Source organism: Pseudonaja textilis, chromosome 1, assembly GCF_049901715.1.
Source record: "Pseudonaja textilis isolate UNSWEBS1 chromosome 1, rPseTex1.2, whole genome shotgun sequence".
Lineage (NCBI taxonomy): Eukaryota > Metazoa > Chordata > Lepidosauria > Squamata > Elapidae > Pseudonaja > Pseudonaja textilis.
The window spans coordinates 16,276,289-16,298,222 of record NC_141990.1 but is presented as its reverse complement, the minus strand read 5'-3'; the positions used below and the strand labels follow the sequence as shown (position 1 = coordinate 16,298,222).

At 41.3% G+C, this 21,934-nt stretch overlaps 1 protein-coding gene across 1 annotated transcript in view; it reads right to left on the bottom strand.

The window, feature by feature from the left end:
• Nucleotides 1–21,934, bottom strand: part of UBE2G1 (ubiquitin conjugating enzyme E2 G1) — a 40,692-nt gene that overhangs the window by 7,570 nt on the left and 11,188 nt on the right. Inside the window, exon 2 of the mRNA XM_026708721.2 lies at nucleotides 6,331–6,433. Coding sequence (XP_026564506.1) covers nucleotides 6,331–6,433 — 103 coding nt within the window. The remainder of the gene's footprint in view (nucleotides 1–6,330; nucleotides 6,434–21,934) is intronic.

The window sequence follows — 21,934 nt, the reverse complement described above, 5'->3', positions numbered from 1 at the left end:
TCTTGAGACCTTTTTTGCCTTCTATGTAAATTCCCAGAACTGTAACTTAGTATAAGTAGAAGAGTTATCTTCCAAAGATCTCTACTTCTACCAAACTTTTTCTTACAGTGATATAATGAAATTAAGATTATGGCTCCAAACAAAGGAAAGGTAAATAAAGATGTATATGTTAAGTCTCAACTTGTGGATACGGATTAAAAGCGAGACCTAAATATTTGAAGAACATTTCCAGTGTAGCCTACAGCAATACAGATTAAATAAACGAAAAGCTTCCCTGCATTTGGAATGAAAAAATAGTGGGGTTTCTATGGTGCAGTCTAGGAAACATTTGTTGCATAAAAGATGTTGTAGGGCCACCTGCATTTGTACTTTCGTCATCTGTTAAATGAAACTACAAACGTACTGGCAGAGTGCCTAAAACAGCATTTGGTATGTAGGGGGGTATTAAATGAATAAGCATTATTACAAATGCCTGAACTTGTTCTTATCAAGTAGTAATTTGAACAAGACATGCACTTTCAGAAAGTGATATTATCAATATTGGACATTTTCCCATCAGATTCTATTATCTGCACTCCCATTATTTATCAAAATTAATATGTTATCATACAGACAAAAGATTGAGCCATCATTTCCTGTTTTGGAAACAGTCATAAAATGGATAATCTTTGTTAAATGTGAAACCACATTTAAACATCCAGATCTCAACTTTTGAAGCCTAGGATGGCACTAATAGGATGCTAAATATGTTAAATGATGAAAATCAGAAGAAAAAACAAAAACCACATACAAAACCCTAGGTTGCAATGTTCATTTTAGCTGCTCTCCTGCTTATATGTATATTTGTATTATCTTTATGTATTACTTTACTTTTATGTTATTCAGCCTCAGGTTCTGCTCAACATTTAAGCTGCTGAACCATTATTAATTTATAGTTAAGGTGTCTACTGAAGTTATGAGTGGAGTTTCTGTGAATAGATAAAAAAATGGTATTCCTGTATTTATGCCTTACACTATAGTGTAACACAGGGGTCTTCAAACTTGACAGCTTTAAGACTTGTGGAATTCAACTCCCAGAATTCCTCCTCCAGTCATGTTAGCTTCAGGGAGTTGAAGTCCATAAATCTAAAACTTGCCAAGTTTGAAGACCCTTGGTATAACGGATAACAGATCCTGTGAAGACTGAGCAGAGAGCCTTTGGAGTTTACTTAAAAGTATGGCTTGTGTTTAATGGGACTTGCTCCTTAGCATTTTTTAAAATTAATTTTAAAGTACATGGTTTATCTTAAGAGATTTAATTGTTTTATAGCTTGATCTTTGTGCAACATCTTCATCATATCCGTCTCTGTGCTTGAAATTTTGATATTTCGGTCCTTTCAAATCTTTTAGGGAAAGTCTATCATCTGGCATTCCTACACTTTGGCTCATAATTAGTATTAATTACCTGGGGGGGGGAGCATGATGAAGGGCTCATTTCTGTACATTTTAAATATATATACTCAGGGGTGGGATTTTGCCGGTTTGCTCTGGTTCTATAGAACTGGTAGCTCTGAAGAGCAGCTGACACCGAACCAGTTCTCTCTGAAGATTTTCTTTTCTAGGCTGTCTTTTACTCTTACCTTAGTTGCTTTGCATGGCACAGCTGAGTGCCGCATGTCAGCAGGAGATGGTGACTGATTGCAGGAGTTGTTTTGCAAGTACTGCGCATGTGCACCCAGCGCACGTTTGGCATGCATGCACACTGAACCGGTTGTTATGCCGGTAGGCTTCCACCCCTGTATATTCTTTATATATATCAGGTGCAGAGAACAGTATTTATTTCCAGAACCATAACAATATTTTCAGAAAAAAGTGGGCAAGAGTTATATGAACCATTTTTGAAGTACTTTTATTCTGTAGAAATATATTCTTAAACACCCTTATTTATGTAAATAATTACCAGATAATTTTGTATACTATCATAAATATGTTGTGTTTTAACATATTAACAACACTAATTGGGACTGGAAACTCTATAGAAAATCCATGTAGCCACACTGCTTAGTGACAGCAATTCTGTTTTCTTCATTAAACAAGGACTGTACAGGTCATTAAGTGAGTGGCTCACACGACTTGAGACTTCTGACTTCCTGCTGGCATCCCCACTGACTTTGGATCTGGGAAATCAGCAGGGAAAGTCACAAATTGCTATTATGTGATTGTGGGTGATGCAGCAATGGCTATAAGTATGAGGTCTGGTCTAACGACCACTCATACAGTGCAGTTGTAAGTTTGAATGGTCACTGAATGAGTGATCATTAAATGAGAACTAATTGTAAGAATTTGATTAACTTTGGATATATTACTTTTTAAATTATCTTTTTATTTTGAATATAGAAACCACACAAAGCATTGCTTATGAAATTCTTTTCTATTCTTTGACTAGCAAATCATAGAAGATGCTACTACAGGTACCGTGTTTCTCCAACAATACGACCTCCCCCAATAGGAAGACCCAGCATGTTTTCTAGGCATAAAATGAAATTAAGCCCCTCCCCCCAAATTTAGGCCTATTTTAAAACATGCAAAATGGGGGGAAGGGCAGGGGGACTTGCCGTTAGGAGCGCCCCGCGGGCACCAGCTGCTCCTAATGGGCGATCATGGCAGAGCGCAGAGAGCTCCCTACACCTGCCAAGCACCTTTGCAGCAGACCCAAGACCTTTAGCGCCTGCCGCTGTTGATTTCCCTTCTGCCCATGCCGCCGCCGCGTTTGGAGCTGCCACTTCCACGTTTGGAGCACCACTGCTGTTTGGAGCACTGCTGCCATTTGGAGCTGCCACTGCATTTGGAGCTGCCACTTCCACGTTTGGAGCACCACTGCTGTTTGGAGCACCACTGCCATTTGGAGCTGCCACTTCTGCATTTGGAGCTGCTGCTGCATTTGGAGCTGCCGCTTCCACATTTGGAGTGCTGCTGCTGTTTGGAGCACTGCTGCTGTTTGGAGCTGCTGCTTCTGCATTTGGAGCTGCCGCCGCGTTTGGAGCTGCCGCTGTTTGGAGTTGCCATGTCCGCATTTGGAGCTGCCGCCGCGTTTGGAGCTGCCGCTTCCATTCCAAACATGGCAGCAGGTCCAAATGTGGAAGTGGCAGCTCCAAACTTGACGGCGGTGCTCCAAATGGCGGAGGCACTCCAAATGGCAGTGGCACTCCAAACACGGAAGCAGCAGCTCCAAACGTGACAGCGGAATGGGTAGAAGGGAAAGCAACAGCGGCGGGTGCCAAAGGTCTTGGGTCTGCAGCAAAGGTGTTTGGTGGGAGTAGGGACTCTCTGCGCTTCGCCATGATCACCCGTTAGGAGCGGCTGGTGGTGAGGCTGCCTGCGGGGCACTCTAGATGAGGATGCAAGGGGGGGAATTAAGTCACCCCCGAAAAGACAACCTAGACATTTTTTCGGGGCTTAAAAAAATATAAGACCCGGTCTTATTTCATGAGAAACACGGTAGTCTTTGCTTACTGAATACTTGTTCAGCAACCATTCAAAGTTATGGCAGCACTAAAAACAAGACTTAGGATTAATCCTCAAAATTGTTGGGTGCTTCAGCAACTGGCATGCATTTATGACAGTTGCACCATCCTGCCCTCCTGTGATCAGACCACCATTTATAACCTCACAGTCAGATTCCAACAAAACCAATGGGCAAGCTGACAGGAAGTTGCAAGTTTATTGTTGCGCTTAACAATCATACTGCTTAGTAATGGAGTCGCCAGTCCCTACTGTTGTTGGTAAATTAGTTTTAATTGTAAGTTAGAAAGTAAGATGTTGCCTGAGGGGAGGGAGGGAGGCAGGGAGGGAGAGAGAGAAAGAGGGAGGGAGGGAGAGAGTATATACATACGTGTTTCTGCTCTTCTCTAATGTTACGTCTATCTGTGTTTTATGTGTGTGTATATGCCCTGGGAAGCACAGGGTTGGCTACATGCTCTGCTCTGGGCCACATGACCAGGAGGGAAATGGAAGGAGGGAGTGGATTGGCCAGCAATATTCTGAATGACTGCTGGTTGTCTTTCCCATAGGAATACACTGGGCTTTTTAGTGATTCCCCGCCCCACCATGGCTCACTTTCAAATTCATTTTTTCTTTTATCAATTTATCCTGACACATCAAACTTGCTCCCTTTCTTCTCAGTTTCTGGAGAGTTATCCTGTCTACAGCCAGACACAGTCCCAAGCAACTTTCCACAATTTCTTTCCAACATTCCATTGAGTTGGAAACAAATATTTCTCAAATGTGTAAGAAATGTTACATTTCATATGCAACTTTGTTTCAGCATGTGGATCTCATTAGGTTTCAGAGAGAAGGGAGCTGACTAAAGTAATGGCTTAGCCAAGGTTAGCTTAGATTTGCATAATATAATTCTACATATACCCATTATATCCATTTACAAGAGATAAAGCAATATTATGGAAATCACTGAAAGGAATAAAACCAGACCATGCATGAGATAAGCAAAAGAAAAGGAAATATAACTAAACATGATTTACTTCAAAACTATTCACTCTTTTTTGTATTGGCTTCTGGCAACTAACTGCCTAGACAGGTCCCTGCTGTTTTCTTGCCAATATTTTTGAAAGCTGTTTGTTTGCTATTGCCTCCTTCCTAGGGCTGGGAAAGAAGGACTGGCCCACAGTCACTCAGCTGGTTTGTGCCTAAGTTTGGATTACAACTCATGGTCTCTAGCATGGCGCTTTAACCATTATACCAAACTGGTTTCATTCAATACATTTATATTCCTCCTTCAATCCTTATAAAACTATATTTGCTTCTAACATATTCATACACAGCATCATATTTGGTCTTTGGTAGTTCAACCTTTTTACAACTTTCTGAGAATTTCATCAGCTCTATTCTAACCAAAACTTTATTGATTTTCTCCTTCTGTTCAACCTACAGATAGCCCTTGAGTTACGACCGCACATGCAGTAACAGTGCTGAATGAAGGAACTTGCAACTGGTTCTCAAAGTTCTGGCTGCTGCAAGGCCCCCACTCACATAGTCATGTGAATAATATTCGAATGCTTGGCAAATAGTTCATACATATGACCAGCTGCAAAAGTGCTGCAGTCACGTGATTACCATTTGTGATCTTTCATGATGGTTTCCTATAAACATGGTTAATGGGGAAGCAGGCGGGAAAGGTTGCAAGTCACTTGGGTAAGTCTTCCCCACCCCCGGCCTTTCTTTCCTTGCATGCACTACTATGCCTTGCTTTCTTCTTTGCTCACATGCACTCTATGCCTCCTTTCGTTGCCCTCCCTGTGCTTGCACACATGCATACAACCCTCATGGGTCCTGGATTTTGGCTACATTCTGTGAGTTAACCCATTTGAGCTAAAACTCAAACTTGAGTGAAAACATTTTGCCCTCTGATGTACCTGCTTCATCCAGTTAAAGGTTACAGATACAATAGTTTTAGTAGTAGTATGTGTCTAGTATTTGTCTAGTAGTAGATGTCTCATTGCATCCCACAATCTAACATTTCCTGAATATCATTCAGGTTTTCAGCCAACAACAGCATTCATGTCCCAAACTGACACACCTCAAACATTCCTGATACATTTATCCATAAGAATATTAAATGATCAAGAAACTATTATATATCCTTGCCTTATTCCCTCCTCCAAGATGTACTTATGTTAAGCATTCTATTTATTCACATGTATACTTAATAGTTTTAGTAGTAGTATGTGTCTAATAGTAGATGTCTCATTGCATCACACAATCTAACATTTCCTGAATATTATTCAGGTTTTCAGCCAACAACAGCATTCATGTCCCAAACTGACACACCTCAAACATTCCTGATACATTTATCCATAAGTACATTAAATGATCAAGAAACTATTACATATCCTTGCCTTATTCCCTCCTCCAAGATGTACTTATGTTAAACATTGTATTTATTCACATGCATACTTTACTTCTATCATACACAGATTATTGACTTCAGTAACAAACGTTTATATTCATTCACAGCATTCCCATTCCCTTGATTACACCTCTCCTAAATCAGCAAACATACAAGAATTTTCTCACATACATTATCATAAAATGTTACTCTGTGCAAGTTAGGATTTCCAATCTAGAGACTATCTTGCAAAGCAATATTGTATTCCCCAAAGAGATGCACAGAGAGTACTGAGACACTTAAGATGCATATGCAACTGTTATATTAAATCTTAAAATGAGACCAAAAGCTATGCTATCATTTTCAGCAAAATCAAAGCCTGAAGCTGATTTACAAGAAATTAAATACTAGTATCACAAGCTATTAGCTGTGTTATTAGAAATACTTACTAGAGTGTATCTGGAGGCCCAATAATAAGAACTTCCCATCGATAGAGATCATTGTCATCTATTAAACCTGCTGAGAAGCCTTCCACTGGGTTTTTGTTGAGCTCTGTTGAAACAAAAATAGTTATAACTCATATTCGTACTTCATTCATGACATGCACACAGGAGAATTTTCAGAATATTCTGAAATACTTTTTGCTGCCACATTCTCAAGATTCTGATTTATTGATTTTCTAAGAACCATAAACTCCCAAATGACAAAAAAGTAACTCACGAAAATTCAAGGAAAAAGTAACTCAAGGAAATTCTAATCAGTTACCTGACTTTCTCCCTGCAAGTTACTGTATTGTTTTCTGGTTTGCTGTCTTTTATAATGCACTGTAATACTATTAATAGCCCCAGTAGTACTAATCAAATTCCACCCGCCCTTTGAAGAGTAAGCTATTGTTAAAAAGAATAAACACTAACATTTAATTTTAAAATGCATGCATACAGATCCTTCAAATCACTTCAACATTAAGCATTTTACTTAGAGCCAAGAAAAAGCTTTAAATGAACTGGAAATCTGAAGAACCACCTGTTCCATAAGATTTTGCACAGTGAGAGAATCTTGAAACAGCCTTCTTCATTGTGCTTAAGTAAAAACTACTGAGGAATGACGACTTCTATGAGAGTACCCAGCAATGATAAACTTCCTAATGCAATGTTCATCTGGCACCAAAAAAAAAAGGTACTTTCCCCCCTTGCATCAGTGTTACTGATGAGTTGCAAATAGTCAGAAAATGATTGACAAAATACTTATTACAATTCCATGAATTCCTAAATTACTAAGATTCTACCCCTAACATATACTGAATCCAGAATTAATAGCCAGGGAAAATTGGGTGCTGGTTCACAGTGGGGAGGGTGGGTCCTAGGACAACTTGCTGTGGCCAAGTCATCATGGGACAACTCGCCATGGGACAATTCAATGTATTAATCACTACATTCAGTTACTTTTATTATTGCTGACCATGTTTTCATTGAAATTATTGTAACTCTTTTATTTCTGGATTGACATTATTTTATTATTATTGGCCATGGCTCCATTTAAATTAATTGAACTTTTATATTTATTAAATTGTCCCACAGCGAGTTGGCCGTGATGAGTTGTCCCATTCCACACAGTGAGATCTAGGAACTGAGGCAGTGAACCTGCTGGGCAAGTATGGCAGGCAACCTACCGTTATAAATTGTAGAAATAATGGAAGCAGGATCTTCAATGATAGCCACTGGCTTCAAAATGGTGGGCATGAACCCACACTTTTTAACACATTACGTGCATTGCAATCACATAATAACAGATCAGTTTGAATTCCTCAGTTGAACCTGCTGTTTTGAAACCAATGACCATCACTACAGATACTCCTGATTAAAGGGTATCTAGAGGTTACCTAGCCCTTTTGTTCAATGCAAGATCCAAGTGGAAAATATATTTGCATCTTGTTTCATGTAGAGAGGTGAGCTCTTTTTGCTGTGAATTTTGTCCCACAGCAAAATTCTTAGAAAGGTTCAGTATTATTATTCCTCCTCTCTGACTCTGGAGTCTCCAGCTGTGCAACACCTGAAACTTTAGTGGGCAAATATAAGATTAGGTGAGAATGGCAGGGAGTTGCTCTGCCAGGTCTCAGCCATGCATGCCACATTTGCCCATTCTTTCTTAAGCAAATTCTTTTTACTCTAGCAATAATTAAGAATAGCCCAAGGCGAAGACATTGGCAATCAGGGACTGGGAAAGGGGCAATTGAGCTAAAAGAGAGAACTTCCTCCAACCTGTATTTCTACCTTAACCCCCTGGATGGTTTATAAAAACCATAGCTGGTTATATATTTTCAAGAATCTAGGCAATATCAAGGCTCTGTGGAAAAAAGAAAGATGGATCCAGGGATCTACACATCAGTCCACCAATTCTATGTACAATTCTATTTTAAAATAGACTTTGTGAGCCAACGTGTACTGATTATTAGAAGCCAATGCATATCTGTCAAGATCAAATCATACCATACAAGCTTTATTGCTTTTTTATAGGATCATTTATCTGTAGACGGTAACAATGGCATTAATGTATCCTGAGTTCAGTGAAGCATTTAACAAGATTTCTCTTGATCTTGTTGACAAAAAGTTAGAAACTGACAGGTTTTAGTCTTCAGCTTACAACCATTTGTTTAATGACTGTTCGAAATTATGGTGCTGAAAAAAGTGGTTTTTCGCTAGTCCTTGTACTTATAACCATTGCAGCATTCCCGTGGTCACATGATCAAAATTTGGGTGCTTGGCAACTGGCCATGTATTTACTATGGTTGCAGCATCCCAGAGTCACATCATTGCCATCTGCCACCTTCCCAGAAAGCTTCTGACAATCAAAGTAATTGAGGGGAGCTGATTTACTTAACAACCACATGATTTGTGTAATGATCACAGCAAAAATGGTCGCAAAACTGGGCACAACTCAGTAACTCAGGTTTCAGTCCCAGCTGTGGTTATAAGTTGACATGACACCACTCAATATATCACTAGATAAATTAACAACTGATTTGGGTTTGTACATAAAAACCAGAATAGGAATGTATAGAAACTATCATTATTTTCAAGATGTGAACCAATATTCTGAAAATTCAACTGAAAGCCTCCCATTTCTCCCTTCCTCCCCAAATTTAAATATTTACCCAGCAACCTACACAATATGCACAGATAGTATGAACATTTTTTTATTTGACAAATAGTGTTTCATTAGGATTGTGCAAATAGCCTGAACTAAGATTTGCTGGATAGGAGAGTAACAGTTGCAGGACAAAAGCAAAACAAGGCACTGACGCACACAGATGCCACAGCCATGTTTCAAGTTTGCAAAATTTAGCAGCTATGTAATTGAAGCTGTATATATGCCTAAGTTCTGCCTCTCCACTAAGGTCAGCAATACTAAAAGCACATTTTTCTCTGCTTAGGGCATTTAAATTATGAGAAATTGTTTTGCTTAAAAAAAAAAAAGCTTGCTTAACCTACAGAGGGAGACAACACCCTTGAATTCAGCTTAATTCTTGGCTCCATCCTTGGGAGTTTTCTACAAGGAAGCTATAAACTTCATAGCATAGAATCTATTTCAATTACTGAAACTGAAATTCCAATATAAAATATTGTATATCTCAAGATTTTGCTTCTGCGTGGTCTCAAATTGTCCTTTCTTTAAAAAAAAACCAAACAAATAGCAGCAGTATATGTTTAAAATACAGAGATTTCAACAAATGCAAAAGTGACTATTGCAATAACACTTACATTTGCTATCAAGGTAGCATTGCAACTAATTAAGAACAAAGCAGTTCTGACTGCATAAACTGGCTATCTACTCACAACAGGTAGGCAATTATCATGAATTTTTAAATCAATGAGATGGGGAACAAAAAGGTTGCTTTATTACATAAACAAATAGTGTAATTTAGCAACGACATCCCTTACAGTGTGGCCTTTGATTAATTTTATTTAAGGATGATCAAGATGTCAATATAAATCCAAGTCAGTCAAAGCAGTGTCATCAATGAAAGTGACTAAGCAGGAAAAATCTTATCTGTAAAGAAGCAACAATGCATGGTAACTCAACTTTTTAGCTTGCTGTGGCAGCTGCAACCTTCCATTTAATACAAATGTTTCTGCCAGTACATTGTGAATGCTAAGGAAATAAATTCAGTTCCAACTACCAGCCACTATCTAATACACATGTTTCAACAGAAGTAAATTTCTCATTAGATAACTGCAAAGAACATTAAAAAACTATGATATTGTTAAAGATTAAAATGAAGTTAAAAGGAACAATTGTAAGTCTAACAAGGCAGAGGGAGCTGAAAACTTGTCAAAACCAGAAATGTCTTCCAATTACATTTCAACCATCACACTTCAGGGCTAATACTTCAAGGATTACCTGCAGACCAGCTATATTGCTTTGAACTGATAGCTACTTGCCCAGAATACTTAAATGTAAAATAATTCTAAAATCTTGTCCAATGTTATTTAATAATATAACAATATAATTAAATGGATAAATATTTACAATATTTGTCACTTTTGTTTCATATGTTGGTATTTGTGTATTTATTCAACAGCAAACTATCAAATAATTGCTGAGTCTTTCCTCCCCAAAGCCAACAAGAATTCCAACACAAAAAACTTAAAGTCATCTATACTATTTATGTTTAAGATAAACAGTCCAAATTTCTGGCTCCTAAAGAGCCGTATGTCATTTGTTTAAAGGGCATAGGAAATAAGATTTTCAGTCACTAATGGATCAACAGCAAAAAAAAGTGATCATTATGATAATCATTTCACAGATTCTAAAGCACTGCTACACAAAGAAGCATTCTTTCTTTCTTTATTATTTTATTTATATTGCTGCCCAATCCCACATTCATGACTCTGGGCAAATTACAATTAAAACAAAAAGAATACAAAAAGAAAAGAAAAAAGCAGCCATGTAAAAGAGCAGCCTGGTCCAACCTTTTGGGCACCAGAGACTGGTTCCATGGAAAGAGGTTTTTCTGTGGACTGGAGCGGGCATGGTTTCAAGTGCTGCCTGCATCCAGTTTCTGAAATGCCAAGGACAGTGGCGGTTCATGGAGTGGGGCTTGGGGACCCCTGTTATAAGTAATACAAATATTAAAAACAATTAAACAATTAAAAGCCATACAATATAATTCTTGGGAGAGCACATACATTCAAGAACAGTACTATCATGTTATAAGCCCCACAACGTTTTCTGATCTACAGGTCAGATGGCAAAGCCAGATCTTCAGGGCCTTCTGGAAGGCCGTTAAGGTGAGGGCCAGTATGATCTTGCGGGGAATCCATAGGGTGAATGCAGCAGTAGCAAAGGCCCTTTCCTTGGTCGCTAGTGGATGGAACCCACAACAAGTTTCTTCTGTTGGACCATTTGAGACTAATGGATATCACTGGGGAGTGGGAGTCCCTCAAATAACCCACCCCCATGCCATGTGGTGTTTTAGAAGTTATCACTAGGAACTTGAATTAGATCTAGAAGTAACTTGGTGATCAGTGTAGCTCATGGAAAGAAGATGCAATGTGTGCAGGTATGCACATAAATATGTATGTAATAAGTGCCACACAACTGTTCAAACTGCTGTATTTTGTACAAGTGAAGCTTCCAAATATTCTTCAAGAACAGCCCCGTGTAGAGTGCATGACAGTAATCCATACTGGAGGTGACCAAGTTAAGAGATTTGATTGACACTTTAAAGTTTGTTATTGTTGCAGGATTAGTTCTAGCTAGCCCAGTTGTTTGTTCTGGTAAAAACAATTATTTTGTGGCACTTCAACTGCTACTTTGCTAGAGTTTTCACAGCATATAATATGAATGTCATGAATCAAATAACTTTTAATCGAACAGTAGTTGTAATCCAAATATACTTGAAGAAAACAAGGTTGCTTAATATTACATCTGAACCCAACCCATGAGTCACCAGAATTTAAGGCAAAAATGTTTCCCAATCCTTATGCCAAGGATTAAACAGAATCAGGTATAATAAACACAGATTCAGACTATACTTATTTTGCTAAGAGTAAGTACATATTTTTAAATTTACTTTTAGTGTTTTTTGGATTGTTTAATTTGTATATTGTTTATATGATTTTGTTTAAATGAAAACCAGAAGTGATTTCCAACTTTCTTCAGTACGGATAAAATATATGATAAAATACTTTGACTCTAAATTAGAAGTATTTTATTATATATTTTTATCTGTACTGAAGAAACTTGGAAATCCTTTCTATACCTCTTCCCCTTTTTTCTTATCACTTTTTAATTTTTTCCTCTTTTGATCCCTCCCTCTTTTAATTTTTTTAATTTTGTATTTTATCCTTCCTTGAAACTTAATAAAATTGGGTTTATAAAAAAAACTATACATGTTTTGCATTAAAAAATTGCTGAACATACATACCCACACTTCCCATGAATTTAGAGAACACATTCAGCTAATCTAATCATCTCAGCAAAATGATCTTAAACATTAAAGATCCAGAAACTTTATTGGGATGACTTTTCTGTTTCATACAAAAACTGTGCTTTTAAATGTAGGGTAATTCCCATGCTGTCATGGTTCATGTACTATATATGTCCTGTCCCCAGAAGCAAAAGCAATGTCATTTCAAGTATGAAAGAGCAGCATGGATATATTGGTTTAATCATGTACATGTTCCTACAGGCAATCTATTAGGAGATCCCCCTAAACTACTGCTTGTGGATTAGAACCTTTGAAGTATTTTTAACAGTACATATCTTTAGTACTTTATAGTGGCTTGTGTATTTTACATATGGACAGAAACTATATACCAACTAGCACAAGGAATTATCCATGTTTTTTCTCATTCTACTTACTAAAAACCAACAGTATGTTTGTTTAGAAATCCCAAACTGATCATATTCTAGATTCATAACTCATCAGACTAACTGAAAGGTTTGTGGGAGGAAGGAAACTCATTTGATAGTAAAATTATTTAGTTAGCAAAATAACTCAACAATTTCAAATAAAGTAGCAAATCATCTAAGTGGTTGGGACTAAAGCAATGTTTTCCAAATCACCCAAAATTGTGTAAAAGTGTTTTTTCTCTGGAAAGAGACCCACAAACTCATTACCCAGTCACAACAGGGATATTTATGGTAGAAAATAATTTTCTCATAAGCAGTTTTAGGTAATGAAGAAAAAATTTGGGAAACACGACTAAAATCTGGCCCTTGAGCAGAGTGAAATGAGTGTTAAGCCACTGCTTTCAAAACAAAAGTGATTTACTTGGCAGGAAGAATAATGCAGGTCAATTAACATATCTGCCATACTCACTAACTGAGCTTCTCTTTCCTGTTTGTCAGTAAAGTATAATCAGCCACAGCACTGTCAAATAGTTGCAGCACCTGAGATGGGCCTGCCAAGACTCCATGCTTTCATGCACTTGCAGTTTTATTTTACACTTGCCTCAGCAAAGGCCCAATTGTTTACCTTTCTCACAGCTAGCCTTAGCACTACATGCCTTTCAGTACTTGGTATTTCTGCCATTTCTATTCCACTATCTTCTAATTTACAAGACAGATATGAAGACAGCAAGTTGGATCGTGTTACCAATTTGTGAAACTCTAAAGGTGCACGTGCCAAGAACAACACTTGAAATGTCAGTAATATTGAAAATTAATTTAATTAAAATTTATGATTTCTTGCTAATCGGGAATTCTTCAGTTATTTTCTTCTTTTGTCATATTAAACATTAAAAGAACTTTTACAGACTTTTAGAGGAAATGAACTTAGGAGAGTAATTTATTCAAGATACTAGTTCAATTTATACATCCCTATATGCATATTAATGATGAATTAACTAATCTGCGTGAAAGAAGAAAAAGAAAGAAATTTGGAGCTTGGGTTTTGATAATTAAATGGGTTATTGTTATAGCAATGGCTAGCAGTTATTACTTGGCATAACTAAACAAGTGATACTATAATTTTATTATGTAACTTGTGCAACGGGGGAGAATGGGCATTGGTCTTACCTGACACGCCATTTCTAGTCGAGCTGCGAGGATCATCCAGAGAGTGGGAGGTGCTCCAGTCTGCATCTGGGTAGGCTGAGCTTAATTACTGAGGAACGCTCCGCCCTCTATTGCGTGGTCCCTTGCAGCGTTCCCCAGTTTATGCGAAGTCGAGAGAGGAGGAAAGTCGTCTAACTCTCATCTAACTAGACTTAAGGTATCATTGGCTGAAACAAGGTTCCCCCAGAAGGAAAAAAATAAAAAAGGGTGGGGCTGGATGATCCTCGCAGCTCGACTAGAAATGGCGTGTCAGGTAAGACCAACGCCCATTCTCCCTCGAGCTGCTCAGATCATCCAGAGAGTGGGACATACCAAAGCTTGGCTGTCCTACAGGAGGGAATCCGTCTGGGGTGGAAGCTCCCCTGGGTCCTCGATGACCCGCTGGAGGACTCGTCTGCCAAACGAAGCCTCCGCTGACGCAAAGATGTCAATCTTATAGTGCCTAATGAAAGGGGAGGGGGAAGCCCAGGTGGCGGCCCGACAAATGTCTGAAATTGGAGCTTGGGTAGCCCAGGCCGCTGAAGTGGCCGCACTTCTGGTGAAATGTGCGGTGACCCCGCTGGGAACTGGTAAGGCCTGAGACGAATAAGCCTTGGCAATGGTGGCTCTGATCCATCGCCCGATGGTGGAAGGGGACACCTTGTGGCCTAATGACTTGGGCTGGAAGGAAAGAAATAAGGACTCAGACCTTCTAAAGGGTTGCGTGCGATTAATGTAGATGCGGAGGGCCCGCCTCACATCTAGGGTGTGCCATCATTTCTCACTTTCCCGCGAAGGATTGGGACAAAAGTTCGGGAGTGTTAGCTCCTGTGCCCTGTGAAAGGCTGAATTGACCTTGGGCAAGAAGGTTGGGTCGGGGCGTAGGACCACCCGATCGGAGTGGAAGATACAAAGGTCCTTTCTCACCGAAAGGGCAGCAATCTCCGATATTCGGCGAGCCGAGGTAATTGCCACCAGGAACACTATGTTAAAGGTCAAAGTTTGGAGAGAGGATTCTCTAATAGCCTCGAAAGGAGGTTTGGTGAGGGCCACCAGGACCTTGTTAAGGTCCCAAGTGGGGTACCGGTGCACGACAGGGGGACGGAGGTTAGTGGCTCCCCTGAGGAAGGCCCTGATATGGGATGGTGAGAAAGGGGACCCAGGTTGTCGCCAGAAATGACAGTCGAGAGGGCCGCTACCTGGCGTCTCAAAGTGTTAGGTAAAAGACCTTTTTTGAGCCCGTCCTGGAGGAAGTTCAAAATTTGGGCAACCGAAGGCGAGAACGGGTTGACCAGGGAGGAATGGCACCACCTGCAGAAGCTGACCCAGGTAGCGTTGTATATTCGGTTGGTTGAAGGCCGTCTGGCGGCCAGGATGGTGTTAATAACCTGGTCAGATAAATTCTCCTTCCTCAACTTTTCCCGCTCAACCTCCAAACGGTTAACTGGAGCCATTGGGGCTCCGGATGCTGAATGAGCCCCTGGGAAAGGGAGATCCTGTCCGGAGGGATTCTCCACGGAGGAAACACCGATAGGTTGCGGAGGTCCGCAAACCACGGCCGTCTGGGCCAATAGGGGGCCACTAGGATCAGTTCTGCCTCCTCCTGGATTAGTTTCTGAATGACTCTGGGAAGCAGAGCTAACGGGGGGAAGGTGTACAGGAGTCCCGTGGGCCACGGACAGCGAAGGGCGTCGTGATTCTCGGCCCCAGGGGAAGGGAATCTGGAGAAGAACCGAGTGAGTTGGGTGTTGAGGGGGGATGCAAAGAGATCCACTGATGGGAGGCCGAAGAACCTGGTCGCCTCCCTGAAAAGGGATGGATGGATGCGCCACTCGGACTGGTCCACGGTGGCCCTGCTCAACCAGTCCGCTCGGGTGTTTGAGGCCCCCGAAATGTGTTCTGCTTTGATCGAGAGGAGGTGACGCTCTGCCCAACGGCAGAGTCTTTCGGCCTCCCTCATCAACCGGGTAGACTGGGTACCGCCTTGCCTGTTGACATGGGCCTTGGCGGTAACGTTGTCCGTGAGAATAAGGACATGCCGCCCGCGTACCTGAGGCAGGAAGTGGCGCAGGGCCAGGTGGATGGCGTGGAGCTCCAGCCAGTTTATGCTGCATACCCGCTCTGCTTGGGACCATTTGCCCTGCGTTGTAAGGGACTGGATGTTCAGGCTGGTGTCTGTGGTGATGATGAGACGCTGAGGTTCTTTGAAGTGATGACCCCTGTTGATGGCAGGGTTGGTCCACCAGAGGAGAGACGAGAGGACCTTTGGAGGTACCTTGATGGTGGATTTTGAATTGCTTCTGCCGGACCTTTGAAACGGGAGCAGGAGCCACTGCAGGGACCTGGTATGTAAACGGGCCCAAGGAATAATAGAGATGCATGAAACCATTTTTCCCAGTAATTTAGACAATTCTAATAGAGAAGCCCTCTTTGATCGTCGAATAACATGAATAGAGTTTTGAATACTCAGGAGCCTTTCCGGAGAAAGGAACACTTTCCCCTGCACGGTGTCAATAATGGCCCCCAAGTGGGCAATTCAGGTAGAAGGGACCAGTTGGCTCTTTTTTTTGGTTGACTAGAAACCCATGGGCCTGGAGTGCAGAGAGGGTGATCTTGGTGTCCTTCTCTGCCTGGGATTCTGAGTGGGACAGGATGAGGATGTCATCCAGGTAACAGTGGAGCTGGACCGGGTGGTCCCTTAAGTGAGCCGCCAAGGCCGCGAGGATCTTAGTAAAAACTCTAGGAGCGGAAGCTAACCCAAAGGGAAGGGCCACATACTGGAAATGACTATCATTGTAACAGAACCTGAGGAATTTAGAGTGGGAGGGCCGAATTGGGATGTGGAGGTATGCCTCCGAGAGGTCTATAGAAGAGAGCCAATCTCCTTGCCTGGTGCTCAGTAAGATGGATTGAAGGGTGTGCATTTTGAATTTACAGAGGGTTAGGTAGCGATTGAGCCGTTTGAGATCCAGGATAGCCCTCCACCCCCCCGAGAATTTGGAAACCACAAAGAGGTGGGAGTAGAAGCCCTGACCTCGTTGAGAGGGGGGGGGGACTGGCTGGATGGCCTGGATGGAGAGTAAATGATGGATGGCAGAGTCCATCAAGTTGCGTTTGGAGGGGTCCCTAGAGGGAGGAGATGTCATGAAAAACTCGGGAGGTTGAGAATTAAACTCCAGAGCGAGCCCAAACCTAATGGAGTCCCTGACCCAGTTATCGGAAGTGGTGGAGTCCCATTGGTCAGCGAAATGTCTAAGCCGACCGCCAATGGGAGGATAAATACAAGATTTATTTGGAGCACCGGAAGGGTCTCCCCCCGGAATCCCCGAAGGGACGCTTAAACCCTCCGCCCCTCCTATTCCGATCGCTCGGGTCGGAACGATCCTGGGGATATGGTGTTCTATACGAGGGAGGCCTCGGGTATCTGGGAGGGAAGGGAGACTGGTAAAAGGACCGGGAAGACCCTCTTCGAAAGGGCTGAGGGGTTCTAGAGTCTGGCCTCCGAAAAAGAGAAGGGAGGAATTTCTTCTTTCCCCTAGTTTCGGCCAACAGGGGGTCCAGGGCCGGACCAAAAAGCTTCTCCCCCTTAATGGGGGCGGAGGCCAGCTTGACTTTATTTTTAACGTCCGCCTGCCATGGTTTGAGCCAAAGCAGACGGCGAGCAGTGACCTGAGAAACTAGCGCCCAGGAGGATAATTTGACAGCATGGTACGTGGCGTCGGCTGAGAATTCTGCCGCTGCCGTGATTTTCGCTATGTCCTGAAGCGCCCTTGTGTTGGAGGGAGGAATATGCGACTTTAGTTGACGGAGCCACCGGATAGAGGACCTGGTGAAGAAAGAGGCTGCGGTGGCCGATCTAATGGCCCAGGCGTCGGCTAGATGAGCCCGACGCAAAGCTAACTCAGACCTCCTGTCCTCGGGTTTGAGGGCCTCCAGGGGGTCACTTGGGGAGGAGGATGAGGCGAGACCAACAATGGGCTCGTCCACCTCCGGGGTATTGAGGAGGGAGCAAAAACTCGGCTCGAGGTTAAAGAACCTCTTATCCTGGGTGGATGGGGCAGGAGGGGCCCCCGTAAAGCCCAGCTGGTTAGAAACCAGATCATGGAAAATAGGAGGGGCTGGGATCACATCCTCAGCTACCACGGGCTGCCTGAACATGGCGTCCTCTGGGCCTTCCCCAGAGGAGCGGGGGGCAGAGGGGAGTTGAGTGGCCAGGCCAGAGCTATTCTTGGCCTTGAATAGGATGGATTTGAACATGTGGGGTTAGAACAGCCCCACAAAGGAAGGCTGATCGGGGGTAAGGCCCTCGTCCTCCGACAGCTCTGCTTCCATTGGGTCTAAATCCGAAAAGGGTTCCCCATGGAAGGTAGATTCCCATTCAAGGTCCTCCTCCTCCTCCCTGTATTGGTCTATAACCTCCATGCCCTCGTCCAGTTCCCTTTCTGGAAGAGGGCTGGCCCCCCGGGAGGGTACCTGACCAGGAGCGGGGTCCAGGGTGGGCATGGGCCTGGCTGGCACAGGCTCTTGTGCAGGAGCCATCTGAGGAAGGCCTGGCCCGGCCATCTGCTGCATGCCTTGAGCTATTCCTTGGCGAATAGCCTGCTCCATCCAAACTCTCATGTACTCAGGCATCTCAATCGTGGGCGGGTCCTCCTGTCTTAGGCCAGTGGCCATGGGGGTGAAGGTGGCTTCGGGCATCCGGCTGGTTGCTGGTCCGGAGGCGTGAGACTCCTGGGATGAGCTGTGCCTGGAGAGAGGGGAACAAACTGGAGGGGGTGGTGGTGCCTGGAAGTAGAAGGGGCGGCTGGGGGTGTTGGTTGAGTCACCCTAGAACGCCTGTCGAACTCCCTCTCTAGTGCCTTATGGCGCCTTTATTGGAACAGCTTCCTTTAGCATAACTTGCTCTTAATAAACCTATGCTGTTTCTTATCTTTTCTAAATGCTTACACACTGATTCCTTAATTTCTTTCAAAAATTCACCCAGTATCAACATCAATCTTATTTAATTACTTTGAAGATAAAAGGGTTTGCTTTTCTCCAGTCATCTAGTATTAGGCCTCCATGTTTCAGAGATCACTGAAACACAATTTCTAACTACCTGAAAAAATGTAATACTAATAGATATTCTATGTTAGGGAAGCACAACATGTAACTCCCCCCCAAAAAAAAATATGCTTCCAGGTACAATTCAAGTGCTTCTAAGTGCAATGCAAAGTGCTAGTATAACCTTTAAAACCCTTCATAGCTTGGGATTGGGTTATGTGAGCAACTCTTTTTCTCCAATTATTTTTTCCCATCTGATCCAGTCAGACAGGATCAGCATGCTTCAAGTCCTGTTGGCTAAGGAATGCCAGGTGGCAGACCTAGATGATGTGCCTTTTCTGCTTTAGCAGGATGTTCCCACCTTATGGTATAATCTCCCACCACAGTTCAGGATGGCTCCAATCCTGCCAGCTTTTTGTAAGTCCTTAAAGAACTTGGCTGTGCCGGGATCTTGGGCCGTGTGCATATGCAGGGACCCATTTCATGGTTAATTTAGTCATTATAATACAGGTAGTCCTTGACTTACAACCATAATTGAGCCCAAAATTTATATTGATGACTGAGAAATTTGTTTGAGTTTTGCCCCATTTTATAACTTTTCTTACCAGGTTTGTTAAATAAATCATTGCAGTTGTTAAATTAGTTCAGTGAATCTGGCTTTCCCATTGACTTTGCTTGCCAGTTCACAAAAGTGACCACATGATCCCAAGACACTGCAACCGTCATAAATATGAACCAATTTCACAAGCATCCAAAGTAAATCACATAACTATGGAGAGGTCATAAGTGTGACAATGGTCATAAGTGTGAAAAATAGTAATAAGTCTCTTTTTTCAATTGTGTTATAACTTCAAATGGTCACTAAGTGAACTTTCGTAAGTCAAGGACTACCTGGAGATGCTTTATTCTAAACTGTGATATATTTTAATGTATTATTTTAGTTTTTTTTTTTTGCTGCCCAGAGTCACTTAGTGATTCTAAATAAAATGTCTTTGATCTAGCTGCAAAGTCCCTCCAAAAATTTATAGTTATCTGTCCATATCACGATTCTTTGGAGGAACAGTTATTCATTTTCCCATGCTACAAAAATTAGTTCATAAAATGTTATGAAAGACCAAACTTTAGAGTTTCCAGCAACACTATGTTATTATACATCACCAGATTTATTTTATTTTTTATTTTACTTTGTATTTAATGTAGGCAATGTACACGTCAAAACAAACCAGTGTGAAGTTATGAACTTAATATAGAACTTAAATTTTGTGGAAAAGTCATAAAATTAAAGGAGTTGAAGGAAAAATGTGGAAAAAATTTAAGCAGGTATTCTCAATGTATTGTTTGCTGTGGCTTCTGAATAATGTAGTAAAGGGAATTGAAACTGTTTTTTTTTTAATTCTGCCTTATGCAAAATTACTAAGGTTACAAATCAATGTTCCACTCATTTAATTTCTTAAAAGAGGCATTATAGGAACCATCAATTACATTGTTTTATTTAAATTACTTATTACAGAACAAGCTGAAATAGTTTTGTACTCACAAATATATTGATATATTTCAAAAACCACAGTATCCATAAAATCATTTTACAATGTGCTTTAATTCAAGAATAAATGTCATAAATTTCCATAGAAAATAAGATTTAACAATACATACCAATAAAATTCAATATTTTTATCTATTTTACTTTGTATAAGCCTCCATCAGGGTTTTATTTAGGACCTGGATAGAGCCATCCATCCAGTAATATTTGGTAGTCCAGGCCTATCATTAGAGTAATATCATCTTATTATGGGGTCTTAGGCTGTGTGGCTGCAACTGCCTTGTCAGAGCATTCCCTCAGAGGCTGCATGGCCTGACCCTGTTGTCTTTATTGTATTCACTGTGTCAGTGTACATCACCTAGAGATGCTGCAATTGAGGCAGCTTGGTTAATGTATTTCTTAAAAGTAGTGTATTTCTTATCCAAGATTAATCCCAATGTAATTTTTTAGCTTTATCCACAGATAAGTAAAACAAATTCGTTTATCATTTTCAGGGAATTAAAAAGAACACAAGAGACCAGTGAGCAATTCTAAAAATTAACATTTTTTTCAGGCTTTACCTTGAAATTAACACCCCCCCCCCATACACATAGATAATTTGTTTTTTTTTTTAACAGTAAAAGTCAAGAGCTACAAAAAAAATATGTATTTTCTTCCAAAGACTAGATTCCTCCTGGAATTCTGTACGTGTGGATTTACAAAAGCTGAATAGTCCCAACAATAAGCTGTACTCATCACTAAAGTGATTTACAAGATTTAAGGTCTTAAAAGCATCTGTTCGGAGCTTTAGCTCCATTTATCATCTCTTCAGCCTAAGGATGGGGATCTGAAGCACTGTGAAATGTTGCTGGTCCAATTGTGATCACATCTGCAAATTCTTCTCTTTGTGCTCTATATTTACCTAGGATTAATGCTTAAATAGTTATTTAAGAGGGTCACTCCCTTATACATAAGAAAATACTATGATTTTCATATCTAAATCAACCTTAAATCATAATGAAACCACAAATTATGCATCCTCGAATCTATGAGAACTGGGGAGGGGGCGTTAGTTTCTGGAGCCTACGGTTGTCCTTTTCCTCCCACAAGCTCTTCCTCCTCCCTCCCTCTCTCCCACTGTGCATTGTACCTGCATGTTTTTCCTCCTCCTTGCTTGGTTATGATAGATCTTGCTGAGTCAGCCTAGTGTTTAGGTTTCATGTGGTCTCCTCTTGGCAGCTGGCCTTTTTTCAGAGTGGCTCACTTGACTGGTGACGGAAAGAATTATCTTCCTCGCACCATAGGCTCACAGTGGCTTTTCCACTCCAAGCAACTCTTTATTTTACTAAAAGAGACTGCCTGTATCCCATAACATCGGGGGGTGTGTCTTCATGCTCTCTGAGGTTGTTTCCTTGCAGACATTTCTTGCCTCTTGACAATCAAGAAGCAAA